Below are 16,039 nucleotides of genomic sequence, written 5' to 3' on the forward strand. Positions count from 1 at the left end.
AACCACCTGCTTTTGAAAAAAAGCTGCTGACAATTAGAGGAAGGTGGGCGTGACTAGCGAGCAGATGAAATACTATGGAAGGGAATCCCGCTAGCGATCAGAGGGAGGTGCATGAAACTGTTATGTTGGAACTGCCGGGGGCTTGGTAACGCCCCGGCGGTTCGTGCTTTGTTGGATGTCCAGCGAAGCAGCAACCCAGATGTGATGTTTTTGTCGGAGACACACTTAGAAAGCTATCCGGCAGAGTGTTTGAGGAGGAGATTGAGAATGGGTCAGAAATTGGTATGTGCTGGAGATGGAAGGAAAGGTGGATTGATGTTATTGTGGAGGAAAGAAATAAAAGTGCAGCGCATGGAACTTGATCCTATGTTCATTGATGTTAGAGTGACGGATGAACAGAATAACGAATGGAGATTAACCGGCATGTATGGTGAATTCCGTTGGGAACACAAGCATAGAACATGGGAGAGAATGAGAAGATTGCATCATAATAATACATTACCATGGCTTCTGATTGGGGATTTGAATGAAATACAATTCCTACATGAGAAAGAAGGTGGTAATCCAAGACCACACCAGTATATGCACACCTTTCAGGCAGCCATTGAGGATTGCGAGTTGAGGGACATGGGATATGTGGGAGACCAATTCATGTGGTTTCGAGGCAGGATTAGAGAACGACTGGTTAGGGGCTTGGTTAATGATGCATGGTCCACTCTTTATCCTCATGCTGCATTACAAAATTTAAACTATAATCATTCAGATCATAGACCCTTGTGTGTGGACACAGAGTATTACTCAGGAGTGGCGGCCAATGGTGCAACAAGCAAGAAATTTGAGGCGAGGTGGCTGCGTGAATAATCATTCTTGGATGTTGTCCAGGAGGCGTGGGACTCGGCAAGCGCGGCTGCGGGACAAAATACGGTCTATGAAAAACTAAATCGCATGCACGATTAGTTCCATGATTGGGATCAGAGAGTTTTGAAGAAGCCCAAAAAGAGACTTCGGAAAGCACAAAGAGAGCTCGAGAAAATTATGTCTGGCCCTATGAATGATGAAAGTGAATCGAAAAGAAAAGAACTGTCTGAGCTAATCGGGTTTCTGCTAGAACTCGAGGAGATACATGTCATGCAGCGATCTAGAGCAGGATGGCTCAAGCATGGGGATCGGAACACGGGTTTCTTCCAAGCATTTGCTTCGGCGAGGCGTAAGAAGAACTTGATAAAAAAATTAAATGATGACCAAGGGAATGTGATTGAAGGTACATCAGCACTCAACATACATGTCCAGAATTATTTCTGTAACCTCTTTGCTTCAGAAGTAAACCATGTTGACCCTGCTGTTCTGCAAAATGTGCAAACGAAAGTTACTGAGCAAATGAATGAAATGTTATTAGCCCCGTATACCCATGATGATGTACGTAAGGCTGTGCACAGTATAGGAGATCTCAAGGCGCCTGGCCCTGATGGTCTCCATGCTATATTTTTTAAGAAGTTCTGGCATATTATTGGTAATGAGATTTCCCAGGAGGTGTTGTTTGCGATCAATACAAGGCAGATCCCGGCAGAGTGGAATGATACGTCCATTGTACTCATTCCCAAGGTAGACTCGCCTGAACAAATTACACAATATAGACCTATCAGTCTATGTAATGTGATGTACAAAATTATCTCAAAGATGTTGGCTACTAGACTGAAAGGTATTCTACCAGACATTATCTCCCCCACTCAAAGTGCATTTGTTCCGGGATGTTTAATTACTGATAATGTACTAATAGCATATGAGTGTGTCCATAAGATAAAAAACTCAAGAGAAGGTTGCAGGGGGCTATGTGCAGTGAAATTGGATATGCATAAGGCCTATGACCGGGTTGAGTGGATATCTCGAGAGCTATGATGGAAAAACTTGGTTTTGATACTGGTTGGATAGACATGATAATGGCCTGTGTATCTTCTGTCAGATATAAGGTCAGATTCAACTCCCAGGAGACTGAGACTTTTACCCCTACTAGGGGGATTCGGCAAGGGGACCCCCTCTCCCCTTATTTGTTCCTTCTTTGTGCGGAAGGGTTGTCCAGTATGTTGACGTTTGAAGAAGAAGTTGGTGGCATAGATGGGATTAGAGTGTGCAGAAATGCACCGTCAGTTTCACACCTTTTATTTGCTGATGATTCTCTAATTCTCATGAGAGTAGATGTCATGAATGCAACTTCCTTACAAAACGTATTGGATACCTATTGTGCAAGTTTAGGACAAAGGGTGAGTTTGGCCAAGTCTAGCATTTTCTTCAGTCCCAACACCTCAGTTGTTTCAAAAGCAGAAATTAGTCAAATTCTTCATATTGACACAGAAGCATTATCTGACAAGTATCTTGGGTTGCCAGCAATTGTGGGAGCTGACAAAAGTGACTGTTTCAGGCATTTCGTTGACAGAATTAAAGCAAGATTGATAGGTTGGATGGAGAAACAACTATCAATTGGAGGTAAAGAGATTTTATTAAAGTCTGTGGCACAGGCCATTCTAGTTTTTGCCATGTCAGTTTTTAGTCTTCCAAAAGGAATTTGCAAAGAAATCACAGATATTATTGCACAATTTTGGTGGGGTGATGATGAAGATCACAGGAAAATGCATTGGATGGCGTGGTGGAAGCTATGTATTCCAAAAAATGAGGGAGATATGGGATTTCGTGATTTATATTCATTCAACTTAGCTATGCTTGCTAAGCAATGCTGGAGGCTCATCACTAATCCAGATTCCTTGGTTGCAAAAGTACTGAAAGCTAAATACTACCCCAATGGAACTCTTTTGGATGCTACCCCAAAGAAGGGGTCATCATTTACATGGCAAAGTATTTTAAAGGACCTTGGTACATTCAAGAAAGGTTACATATGGAGGATTGGTACTGGTGAGGAGGTAAATATATGGAGGGATCCTTGGATACCTTCAAGCTCAGATATGAAGGTAATTACACCGAGAGGCCAATCAATTATTACAAGAGTTTGTGAACTCATTGATCCGGTGACCGGGGAGTGGGATGAACAGCTATTACAGAGCCTTTTCTACCCTGTGATGTTAGAAGAATACTTCAGATCCCGCTCAACACACACGCATTTGAGGATTTCATTGCCTGGCAACCTAATCGCACCGGAATTTTTTCAGTGAAAACTGCGTAGCATTTGCAATGGATGCACACTTATAGGGCACTTGCAAATATGATGGAAAGGGCTGGTGGTTCAACGCCTTTGGCAGTGTGGAATACACTTTGGAAAGTGCAAGTCCCACGTAGAATTCAGATTTTTGGGTGGAGGGTTCTGCGAGGAATCGTTCCGCTAAAAGCAATCCTAACAAACAGACATATTGGTTCTAATGGGGCGTGCCCGATATGCCATCAAGGTGCTGAGGATATTAGGAATCTTTTATTTCTATGTGTGCATGCAAAGGAAGTGTGGATGCGTCTTGGGATGTTGCAACTGGTGGAAGATGTTGTACCAGTGGATAGGTCGGGCTTGATTATATTCGAACATCTTTTAACCCTTCCGGATGATCTACTGATGGTACATTCTAATGTCAACTTCAAACAAGCACTAATGGTGGGAGCATGGTACTTGTGGTGGATACGTAGGCGAATGACACATGATGAGCCGGTGCCACCTTCCTGGAGATGGCCCATATCCATTCTATCGATTGCTTCAAATTTCCAGAATGCATTGACAAGTTCACATGTAATGCCAGAGACTAAATGGTGTAAGCCGGACCCAGGATATACAAAACTAAATGTTGATGCAGCCTTTTTTTCCAGATGAAGGGAGTGGGGCAACTGCGGCTGTTATGAGGGATATTCATGGAAACTTCATTGCCGCGCAATGCAATTTTGTACCGGTGGCGGCGGATGCGATTACAATGGAGGCGATGGCTATGAGGGATGGGCTATTCTTTGCCAACTCTCTAGGACTAAATCAGATTGAAGCGGAATCAGATTCTCTTCAGGTAATTAACTTCTGCAATGGCCAAGAAAGATGGTGGGATGAAGCTGCGGCTCTGTTCGCGGAATGAGTTGATATTAGTACGTCAATTGGAAAGGTCATTTTTAAGCATTGTATTCGTTCTTGTAATCAAGCGGCGCATGTGCTAGCTAACTTCTCCTTTTGTAATAAGTCGAATCTCAGTTAGTTAAACGAGCCACCTGATGTCATTGTCAGTAAGCTCGTGGACGATGTAAGTGTTCTATAATTCAATAAAGCTTGCCATGATGGCCTTCTCTCAAAAAAGAAAAGCAATCAAACAGAATCGTTCGGTAGTTTAGCAAAACAGCGGTGGTGTGCCAGTCACATATTCCGTTAGCTAATTGATCCATGGGGACTTCTGCAAGAATTAACCCATGAAATTACATGTCTCCATATATCCCGGTTGACCAACCTAGATATGAAATTACATGGTTAGCTAATTAAAGCGAAGTGCTACAAGGCCGGAAGAAAAGAATCTCAAGTGATGTGAGGTAATTAATTAACAAATCAAAAGGCAGTCTCAGTCGAGCTAGCTGGTTCACAGCAGGCAAACTACGTTGTTGTCAGAGTATTTAACCTTGTGACCATCGAGCTGCAATATAATAAATAAATTATATGCAGCAAAACATTTGGTACCTCGACGTCGAGATCGATCGACAACGCACCACCATCATCGACACGACTTTTTTTTTCTTTTCTAAAAAGAAAAAAGCTTCATCGTCAGTGGGCACTCGCTACCGAGGCGCGTGTGGGCCCACGCGGGACGTCCACGAGAAGAAAAATAATGGAAGTGGGCCCAATGTGGCAGCCCGCCACGGGCCGTCCGGAACGGGCTATAAATAGGGCCCTCCTACACTTGTCTCCCTCCCTTTTCCCTCTCCCGCCACTCGCACAGCACACTCCAGGTTACGCTGTGACGCTTCTGCCCCTGCCCACCCCTAGCGAACTGCTAGTGCACTGCCATGGCCCTCTCGGACGTCGACCACGACTTCGAGGCCTTCCTCGCCTTCCTCGCCTCCGGCCTGGACGCGCCGCCGACGCAGACGTCCCCCGTGCCGGCTCCGTCGTCGTCGCCGGATCTTCTTCCCATGCTCACGTCGTCGCCGGAGGAGGGCCTGCTGAGCCCCGCTGCACCGTCGCCGCTGGAAGTACCCATGGCCACGTCGTCACCGTCGGAGGGCGGCCTGCTGACCCCAGGTGCGCTGTCGCCGGATCTTCCCATGACCACGTCGTCGCCGGAGGAGGGCACGTCGTCGGGATCAGCGGGGGCAGTTGCCGTCGCCGGGGACGACGGCGACAGGGAGCGGAGGCTCCGCCGCAAGGTGTCCAACCGCGAGTCGGCGCGCCGGTCGCGCGCGCGCAAGCAGCGGCACCTCGAGGAGCAGCGCGCCGCGGCCGCCACGCTCCGGGCCGGGAACCGGCACCTCGCCGAGAAGCTCCGGGTCGCCAGGGCGCGCGCGGGGCTCATCACGCTCGCCAACGCCCGCCTCCGCGCCCAGGGCCAGGCTCTGGGCCAGCGTCTCGCCGCAGCACGCCAGGCCCTCGCCCTCAGGCAGCTATACGCCGCCGCGTCGGCCTCCGGCGGCGCCCTGGACATGCAGGCGCTCGCCTCGCTGATCCGGTAGCGCATGGCACGGCGCGGGCGCACGAGAAGATGTTTTTTGACCTGCTGCAAGATTGAACGAACGAACGACGAACGTACGTACGACGGGCTGCTATTAATCACAACCCATAAGATGCTATTATGCATGATCCTTGATGATATATAAAAGCAAGAAATTATGGATGGAAAATGGTACCGAAATTAAAACGTACGTACTTGCTGCTTGATCGAACATCGCCGATTTCTGCGCTCCCTCCGATTGGAAATGGACGGCCAGGATCGATCCAGCGAGCATGAGATGCTTCGACTCCCTCCGCTGGATCTCAATTATTGTCTCTGTGATTTAGTAGCTAGTGCTTCAGCTTTGCTATCGATCTGTTGGCCGATTACTGGATGGATGTATCCATCGTCTCTCTTTGTGTCCTTCTTATTCCTCATGTTTGGCACCTGTCACCCTCATTCATGTCTCTCTAAATATAATTTCTTGCTCACCGGCCGAAAGTTGGTGGAAGAGTTGCACATATGCTTCTCCTCATTGTCTCATCATTCTTCTCCCCCTCCCTTCCTTTGTGTGTGTGCGAAAGAAAGTGTGTGTGTATATGTATGAAAGCGATGCGCCATATATTAATTTTGTTGAGTATCGGTTGATTCTCCTATGGGTACATACGCCCGTGGCGGCTTTATATATGCTCATCTATATGTCTGTTTCTAGTGGTGGTGGTGGCGAGTCGTCGTCGAAAGCAAAGACCGCGAGGTAGTCATTGCGGTTTACATCTCCTTTTTTGGGGGAAATCATTTTACGTCTCTAGTGTCTTTGACGAACCACTGTCTCTTTTGTGTTGCTTTTTCCAAGCTGACTCTTTCATTGATGGCACTTTCGCCACTCTTTTTGCGAAGAACGTTGTGGAATGATGCATGATGTGAAACAGTAATTACACCAGCCATAAGAAAAACCTCTACGAAAGTCTTTTTTTTTTGAGAAATTGGTAATTTACGTATCTCTAATGCCTTTACCAACCGCCGTCTCTTTTGTGTGTGTTTTCTGAGCTGATTCCATTGGTGGAATTTTCACCACCTTTTCCGGGGCGTCACCCATAAGAAAAACCTATTGCAGTTGGTTATTATTCTTACAATTGCTATTTGAAAGTTTCCTGGAAATGATTCTAGCGTCAATAGATTTTTGGAGAGATGAAGGTGAGGGGCAGAGCACCGAGCCGCATACAAGGAGGTCACGACGTACCTGGTGAGGGATAACCAAGAACGAGCCGAGCCAGCAACAACGCAGCTAGCCGTGATATCGCGGGTGGAGGCGACGCAGAGGGTTGACGGTTCGGGGTTCAGGGTGGGCTACTGAGTGATGGGGAGTTAGGAGGGTGGTCGGGACGGCGATGAGCCAATGACATCACAGAGGGGGCAACTTGGGCAAGGTTGTGTGGCGAGATGGCACGAGGCATCGACGGCTGAGCACTAGTGTCTAGGGCCGGGGGTTAGGCAGGTGCTGGAGGGTGCTTGACACGGGGAAGAAGAAGAAGAAAAGCACACAAGCTCAAAATCGACTGCCAGTTCAACAAAATTCAGGTAACTTCTATATAGTTGCCCTCTTTTTTCATGATTTTCAATAACCGAAAGTTGGTGGAGGAATTGCATATATGCCTGCCCTAATTGTCTCATCATTCTTCCCCCCCCCCCCCCCCCCTCCCATTGTGATATTGAGTGATAGAGAAAGCGTGTATGTGAAAGCGATGCACCATAATTATGTCGAGTGTCGACACTTCCTCCCATACATACACCCCATGGCAGCTCTATATATACACATGTTTGTCATTTTTTTATGTTGGTGAAAACGCACGCGTGCACACACTCATCTCTATGAATGCACAGCGAGTCATTGTCGAGACATCACCAAGAGAAAAGAAAAAAAAGGCCGAGGTAACCACATGCTGGTTTACGTCTCTCCAGTGCCTTTACGAATCATGGTCTCTTTCGTGTTATTTCTCCGAGCTCATTTTGCTTATGGCACTTTCACCGCATTTTCTGAGAAAGAACATTGTAGTTGTGTACTTTTTTTTTCACTTCTTTTTTTGCGAATGGTTGTATAGCTTTATTGACAGTGAAATAGTAATTACCACGTCCACAAGAAACGTAAAGAAACAAATTAATAAAATTCAACTAACCCTGTCCCCATCGACGAATTTTGTGCTGAGAGAAAAGGCCTTCTTGCAGGGCTTCTCTCTTCGGCCCACAAACGAACTCATCCAGTAAGGCCTTGGAGGTCTATACGCGGTCCAGGTTACTGATGATGTGTGGGTGCTCTTGTTCACTTTCTCAAAAAAAAATAGGTACTCTTGTTCACAGTTTATTTTTTTTATTTTTTTAGGATATTCTTCACAGTTTATGGCAAGCTGCACTTTTAACACGAGAATTAGTCTGAAAAACTAATAGAATTTAATGAATATTTGTTCAAGGCTGAGAAATTTAACACGAGAGAGCCCTGCATTTTTGTTAACACACGAGAGAATTACTCCCCTGTAAAAACTCAATAAGATCACACACTTTGCGCGCCAAGCAGACACCAAGGCTGCACAAGAGATTAACTCTGTAAATCGAACTATGTATATGTTAGCTCAACTTATGAACAGAGAAGGTGGTAACAGAAATGCAGGTGTCAAGTGCGTGTGAAGTAAAAATATTTGGAGAAACGGTTTTGCTAATTATCAGGCACCTAATTTTTTTTGCTGCGTCAGTTACCTCTTCCTTCCTTCTTCCTTGTACGTCGCCGGAGAAGAAGCAACCTTGCTGGAGAAGAACCAGCCCCACCATCTATCTTAGGAGAAGCCCCAACCCCAGTATCTATCTTAGTCGTCGAGGAGTGTAGGGGATCGCCGAAGCTGTTCATGGGTGATGCAGGGGCTAGAGCGATAGTCGGGGCGGTGGCTAGCAACAACGGTGGGGGGAGGTTGAGGGGAGGGTGGGGCGGTGAGACGGTGCGTGGCGGTGCCTGCCGGCCGCGAGGGGTGGAGGCAGGCAGATGGGGTGGAGTAGGCTGGCGGCTGCAGAAAAGAGCCGGATCAGATCGTGGGGGGAAGAAGGTTGGGAGGTGAAAGACGACGTGTGAGCCGTTTGATGAAGATCCGATGGACAGGAAAGAAGTGACTGACCCTCGATGTATTTTTAGGTACCTGACTTTCAGTCGGTCCTTGGAGAAAATATATATGTGCAGTAGTCTTTTTTAAAAAGACAAGGAAAAGATCATTCCCTATGCATGCATGCATGCATGCGATTGAGCTGGCCATCCCAGATCTGGCAGTAGCCGAACAGCAGCTGTGGCCTGTGGTCTGTGGATGCAGGAGACAATCAATCACAAGCTGCTGATGGCAAACAAAGCTGAGTGCAAAGACAAGACAAGAAAATGAAATGAGTTGATGGTGAGGAGACAATGCCCTGCAGCAGCAAACCAAGTGCATGCAACATACTACTAGTACTATTTACCTTTGGGAATTTCATTTCTTGGTCATTTCTTGCTCTGAAACTGTGAAACATGAGGCCACCGCCCAGAGGTTTTCGACCCAAAAGTTGGCCTGGCACCTGTAACCTGCTGAGAGCTTTTCACCAGCATTTTGGAGTCTGAACATCGGCAGCACTAGTTGCCAGCAGTCACACGCTTTAGAGTGACAAAGCAGGCAGTGTGCGTAGGTGTTTTTTTTTTCTTTCTACGAGAACAGCAGGAGCTCTGCCTTTGCATTATAGTGAGGGGAAAAGGTACAAAGTACAAGGACGAGCTGCTAAACACCTCGAGCAGAAGAATAACCACCAGCTAATACACTTGCACACCGCTAAGAACAGTACAAAAACTCCTGAAAGGCTTACACTACCCCCAGGCCATCGGAGCACACACTCGCTTCCAAATGACAATCCTTTTCCCTCCTACTGAATCGAGCCAGTGTAGGTGAGGCATACACTATACGTGCAATAATAGTGTGAGTGTGCTAGAGCTAACTGCAAAAGGACCGAGACTTAACATATATAGTACTCCCTCGGTCCAACAATATAAGACCCTTTTTTGTAACCTGTGTTAGCTTTCAAACGTGTCTTATATTACATGGGACGGAGGGAGTATATAAGGAGAAAAAGGAAAAACTAAAAAGAAAAATTTTGCACAGATCTTCATGCGAGATCAAACCAATATAGTATCAACCGATACATAAGAGCAACTCCAACGCAAGGACCCAAACGGACACCAATTTTGTCCGTTTCGTGTCCGTTTGGGTCACCTATCCGTCTAGCGGACATAGGGCGAACAAACCTTGTATCCAACGGGCGGCACAAAAACAGACCCAAACTCCCCGCGCCTCCCGCCCCCTCCTCTCTCCCTCGCGCCGCCCGTCCCCTTCTCGTCGCGGCGCCTGTCCTATCTCCCTAACGCCGCCCCTTCTCTCTCCCTCGCGCCGCCCCTCCTCTCCTCCTCGCGGATCCCCTCCCACGCGAGATTTTTCTCTGCTCGCGCCTCTGCTGCAGGGGCGTGGAGGAGCAGCCGAGCGCGCAGTGGCGACCTGCTCCGGTGGCCTCGCGGCGGCGTGGAGGAGCGGCTGAGCGCGCGTCGGCGACCTACGCCGATGGCCTCGCTGCGGCGCGGAGGAGCGGCCGAGCGCGTGTCGGCGACTTGCGCCGGTGGCCTCATTGCGGGCGTTGCAGTCGCTGACATATAGGACCAGGGACGGACACAAGCAGGCGACAGCGGTGGACGAGAGCGTTCGCTTCCGTCCGCTTCGTACTCATTTGTTCCCAGATTGGGGTCAGGTTTGGATCGGGGACGGACAGCAGGCGGATACGGACATCCGTTTGGGTCGCCCCGTTGGCCATTTCTGTCCGGATGACCCAAACAGACAAAATGGGTCCTCCCTTTGAAGTTGCTCTAACCGAACTGAAAAGACAGTCCACAGGCAAACAGCGCGCCAAAACTTTTTCAAAAGATAAAATGCACATGTGCGCTGTGGCACCTCGTTTCCTTGGCTGACTGTTTCGGGCAGCTCAGCTGCCACTGCACTGCACAACAGAAAGGAAAGGAGGGACATGCAGTGCAGCGACCCATTACTGCCAGTACAAATTTGAGTACACGATGCTGATTTTCTCATTTTCTGACAATTAGACATGCGGCAGTCCCCTCCTCCTCATGAATGAACGAGTGAGTGAGTGATTGAGTCTGAACATGCATGACAATTAATAGGAACGACATGGTTTTGATTTTGAATCTCTGCCCTGCCCTCCTAAGGTTGCATTGCATTGCCTGCTACTCTGTGCAAAGCTTGCAAGAAGCGTACCTGCATGAATGCATCAATCACAGGCTGCCGAGAAGAGCAGCAGCAGCTGTTGCGGCCTGTGGCAATGTCCGGAGGAAAGATGCATGCATGCGTGAGCTGATGACGATGACGGGGAGAACATGCACTGCAGCAGCAAATCGTTCTAACTCATTTTACCTCTGAGACATCCATTTGGTCATTTTGACTCATTTCTTGCCCTCGAACATGAGAAAGACCGCCGCACCGAGTTTCCACAAGAATTGGCTTGATCAATGCACAATTATATTGTGAGTGTCCAAGAGCTAGCAATTGAGAAGAAATGAGTAATAGTGAATTTTTGAAAACTACAAACAGAGTGCCAACACATTTCCAAAAGATAGAATGCAGATGTCTGAGAGCATCAACAACCGGGCTCCCACCCATCCAACAGAGAGGCGTCGACAACAGGAAGGCACCCGGTGGCGCCAGTGGAGCAGAGGGACTTTTTACTGCTAAAAACCTCTGTTACTCACTGTGAAACATGCATGCATGATTAAAACATGGCTTGAAGCTGATTCTCTGGACGATGCATGCATGTACGGTACGTGCGTACCACCTTTGATAATCTCAGCGCTGGAAAGGGTGCATGCATGCATGCTTGAGTCTGCATGCAGTGCAGGGCCATGGAGCCCATCCGCTGCAGGCCTTTCGCTGCATGAGTGAGCGAGGGAGTGTGAATAGGCATGACGATTTGAGTGGAGTGAAGTGATTAGGATTTCGTCCGGCGCCGGGTTTGACGTGTCGGAGACGTTCAGAAGCTTTCATATGCGTCTTATATTTAGATTGGATATGAAGAGTGCATGTCAAACCGGACGTTTGAGGCCATTTGAGTCGCCCGTTTCGATCGAAATTTTGTGACCGGACAGGACGGTTACCGGACCGTCCGCCCTACCGTTTAAGCCGAGTTTGATGTGCCTGGTTGTAGATGTAGTAAGGGCATGTACAATGATGCTATCTTAGGAGTGCCACGTAGGATAAATGATGAGGTGGAGGAGAGAGAACTCATAAGAGTAGACTTGTCTTCTCTTATTTAAAATAAAACAAGAGATGATCTCTTAGCACAATATGTCTCACCATATTTTTAGGAATTGCTAGTTATTGAAGATAAGGCTAAGAGATGACCCACTGTAGACATTTTTCTTTGTCATCTTCAAATTACATGCAAAACTTAAGATAAGACTATCTTATCAACCATTGTACATGCCCTAAGCTACCAACAAAAACTGCATTTTGTTTTAGACAATTAGCTGCAAGAACCTACAGACAAACGTACTTATCGTACACCAGCTAGCTCCTGTAGCTCTGCAATTTTTCCTTCATTCACCTCACCTTTGTTGGAGGCTTCTGCTTGTCCCTGTCTGGCTGTCTGTGCAGTGCAAGCCCAGCCATCTCCGAGCCTGAACCTGAAGGTCAAAGTAAATAACAAAACACATGCCTGAATCCATGGCGGCCTTGCTCGCTCATCTTCACACATGAATCATTTTAAAAGTGCCACCTTGCCACCCTTTGAGCAAACAACATCGCCATCAGATCAAAAACCTTCCTTTGTTGTTTTATTTACCATCCATCTTCCCGCCATTTCAGCAGATTGCACCACGCGCGCATGACTCCTCCACCTTTCCACCACTCCTCAGCGACCACCTACCAATACCAAGAGAGTGGACCTTCTTTACTGTCCACAACAGGAAGAAAGGAGAGGACCCCTCTCTCTGTCTCTAGAACACACACTTTTTGTCAGCGAGGCCCCTGCCACAGTGTTAATTGTAGCAGTGGTGCCCTACCACTGCTTTGCTTTGCTTTTCCGGAAGGAGAAGGAGAGGAGGAGGAGGAGACATGTCGAGCTTTGCATCAGGATCAGTCGCCGTCCACAGCCCCGCCATGTTGATCGATTGTGCTTCATGAGAGGTAGACCTCGGCCGCTAGAAGTTCAGAGCACACTGGGTTCACCTGACACTCGCAGTAGCACAGAGTCCCACACCACTCTGCTCTTCGGCTTCTGGTAGTTGCTTGGAAGCTGGTTGACCAGAGCCGCCGTGGATGGCCGGCGGCGTTAGGAGGCTCTCGGAGGTGCTGCGGGAGCAGCAGGAGCCGTTCCTCCTTCAGGGAGAGCCCTGCTGCTCCGTCAACAACAAGGGCGTCAGGGCTTCGTGGGGCCGGGCCGTGAGGAGGGCGCTGCCGCGGTGGCGGTCTGACGGCCTCGCCGTCGGCTGCTTCCCCTGCGCCGCCCGCAAGCGCGAGAGCTTCCGCCCGCTGTCGCGCGCCGGCCACGCGCACTGCGACGACGACGCGAGGCGGCTCAGCCCGGTGTCCGTCCTGGACGTGCTGCGGTGCTCCGACGACGAGGAGGAAGCGTCGTCGTCGCCCACGCTCAGCGACTGTAAGCACTACACTAGTCTGCTTCTGGCTTCACGGTTCCAAGGAGAATTCTCCTCTGTCAGCACAGTCATGCCCACAAATAATTCACCTTCGTTTCATGCCCTGCTTCTTGATAAATGATAAATACAGGGGAGGAGGAGGAGGAGGAGGACGACGACGACAAGCCATCGTCGACGGCAGGCAGCTCGCAGCCACCCGACAAGAAGGAGGAGTCGGAGGAGGAGTGGAGGAAGGTGGTCTCGTCGTGGGAGAGGATCGCGGGGGACATCGCAAGGGTCCCCGTGCTTGCGCAGCTGGACCTGTTGAGCTCCATGTCTGCGAGGGAGTGGGAGTGGCACGGGGAGGCGGAGGCAGAGCGGGTGGGCGCGAGCGTGGAGGCCATGATCTTCGAGGAGATGAGCGCGGATGCCGTGCGCGACATGGTCGACCTGTAGCGGATCGGAGTGCTCCTTGTCCAAGCGAGACTCTGCAGCTGGCTGAGTGACGGACGATGCTTCGGTGCCTTAAGCCACCTATCTTTGATCTTTGTGTCTATAACATGTGGGTCCAACAGATGGCTGGCTCATATATCAGTGATCCAAAGCAGGTGCCTACCGAAGCTGCGTCCCTGAGTGACGGCACTGGCGAGTGACTTGATCGACGAGATTTCCACCATTTCTGGATTCAGTTGGTATAAAGAGTACTCTACGTAGTATAATACTTGTAGTACTAAGTATAGCTAGGAGCAGACTGGTTGCAGTTTCAGTTGTAGTAATGGAGGTGGACTGTCTGGAGATGGTTAATCTCTGGAATACTCGCCACAACTCTCGTTCGATTGTGCCTTCTATCTTAGTTGAAATTGGAGAGTTTGTTAGTGATTTTTCTCTTTTTGTAATCCAACATGTATTAAGGTCAGCAAACGTTCCAGCGCATCTATGTGCCAAGCGTGCTTGCACATTGAATGTGACGGAAAGCTGGCTCGAAGACAACCCGGGCTTCCTCCTGACCAGCTTATTGGCTGATTGTCGGGAGAATGCCTTCGTTTGAATAAAGCTCTCTACATTGCCCGCCAAAAAAAAAGTTTCAGTTGTAGTACAGGGCAGTGGTACCCGATGCAAAAAATGTATGACTCAAGAAGAAAAGAAAAGAAAAATCCCTCGAGATATTTTACATTTTCTACTAAATACAGTTTAGACATGTTAGATGCTCAAGCAATGTTCAAAATATCATCCGATTCACTGATGTACCGGCCGATTCATCACTTATAGATGGGTGGGTGGCCATTAAGATTATATCTTATCTTTGCTATTTATTATTTGAGCCGATTTATCGCTCTAACAAACGATTAATCAGAAATCTAGCGATTAATAGTGCTAGATCCAGATGGTCAAAACCCAAAACAAGGCTTCCCCTTCAGCCTGCACATCACACTTCATCTCCTATTCGATAAGGCATGTGTTGTAGTATTGTCCTGCTTTGTTTATCATTGACTCGTTGTTTGATATGTAATATGTACTTCCTCTGTACCACAATACTTGTGGTACAGAGGGAGTAGTTATGTATTGACATGGTGTTGCACTATTTAAAGGCTTTGAACACAATAATGTTTGCTTCTATTTTTAGCTTTCAGTGCTTGGAACCTAGAATTATTAATATTTGACTGATATAAATGATTAATTGACTGATTTCCGATTAATCTCTTATCCTCAATCAACCGAAACGCTAAAAAAACGATATCCTCACCATTGCTTGCAAGTATGAACTGAAATTGGTTAATGTCCTACACGCACTAGTGCACCACCGGGGCCACTAGCAAATGTACCACAAGACTGATTTCAGAACTCTATATACGCATGACAAAATATCATCAAGCACCACTCAGTACATTGGACACAGTTTAAGAATTACAACTGGATTATTAAATGTGAGAGGGAGAACGACTAATCAACCCACACACGCGCAGGCTGTGTTTATTCAATGTGACGACAGCCACACTACTCTGGCTCCACCAACGTAACAAAAACCCTAATTATGTGAAAACTATGAAAAGAAATGGGAGGTGCGAATAATAAGCATGGCAGAGGTCGTGCCTTCACCGACGTTCAACAAGGGAAATTGTCTTCTCCGGGTCGCCTTCTCTCTCGCGCGCACGCGGTTGGGAACGAAACACTTCGGTTGGGCCCTAGGGCTTTTACCCGCCTACTAGTCTTTATTTTATTCGGAGGCAAACCCACCTACTAGTTGTATTGTTTTTTTTGGATCGTTGTTTTGTTTGTTGACACCTTAACTCTTACCAGGCCCTTTCCGTACGGGCCATGACACATTAGAGCGGGTTTTCTTTTCAATTTATGGACTTTTTTCTTTTTTCTTTTGGTATTTTTTTCTCGTTTTTGGTTCCTTATTTTTTGGCTTCCCTGTTCGTTCTTATATTTTTATTTATATTTTTCCTTTGGATTTTCCTTTTTCCCACTTTCTTTTTGTTTTTAATCTACAAAAATAAATACAACTTATTTGATACATATATATTACCCTATGTTTATTTATATTTAGGTTTTTCTCTACCTTATTAAAAAAGTTAAATCAGTACGAAGATTTTTTGAAAAGCACTCAATATTTTTTCCATCAACATGTCAGAAATTTTAGTAATGTTGTTCAATTAAATAATTCCATTTTCTATTAAAATTTTATTTCATTTTATTTATTCCTTGTTTCTTTGCTTTCAATTTTTAACTTATGTTTTTG

General features: G+C 47.4%; 2 protein-coding genes and 1 pseudogene across 2 annotated transcripts; all 3 read left to right on the top strand.

The window, feature by feature from the left end:
- Positions 1-111: 111 nt before the first annotated feature.
- On the top strand, positions 112-4,052 carry LOC147967463 (uncharacterized; annotated as a pseudogene).
- Positions 4,053-4,511: 459 nt separating this feature from the next.
- LOC125506885 (uncharacterized) lies at positions 4,512-6,127 on the top strand. Its single transcript, XM_048671599.2, has one exon. The coding sequence runs from the start codon at positions 4,966-4,968 to the stop codon at positions 5,626-5,628; it is 663 nt and encodes a 220-aa protein (XP_048527556.1). The 5' UTR covers positions 4,512-4,965; the 3' UTR covers positions 5,629-6,127.
- Positions 6,128-12,489: 6,362 nt separating this feature from the next.
- LOC125555424 (uncharacterized) lies at positions 12,490-14,435 on the top strand. Its single transcript, XM_048718388.2, has 2 exons — positions 12,490-13,319; positions 13,448-14,435. Exons 1-2 carry the CDS (start codon positions 12,980-12,982, stop codon positions 13,750-13,752), a joined length of 645 nt encoding a protein of 214 aa, XP_048574345.2. The 5' UTR covers positions 12,490-12,979; the 3' UTR covers positions 13,753-14,435.
- The last annotated feature ends 1,604 nt before the right edge of the window (positions 14,436-16,039 follow it).

Source organism: Triticum urartu, chromosome 5A, assembly GCF_056163025.1.
Source record: "Triticum urartu cultivar PI428250 chromosome 5A, HENAU_Tu73, whole genome shotgun sequence".
NCBI lineage: Eukaryota > Viridiplantae > Streptophyta > Magnoliopsida > Poales > Poaceae > Triticum > Triticum urartu.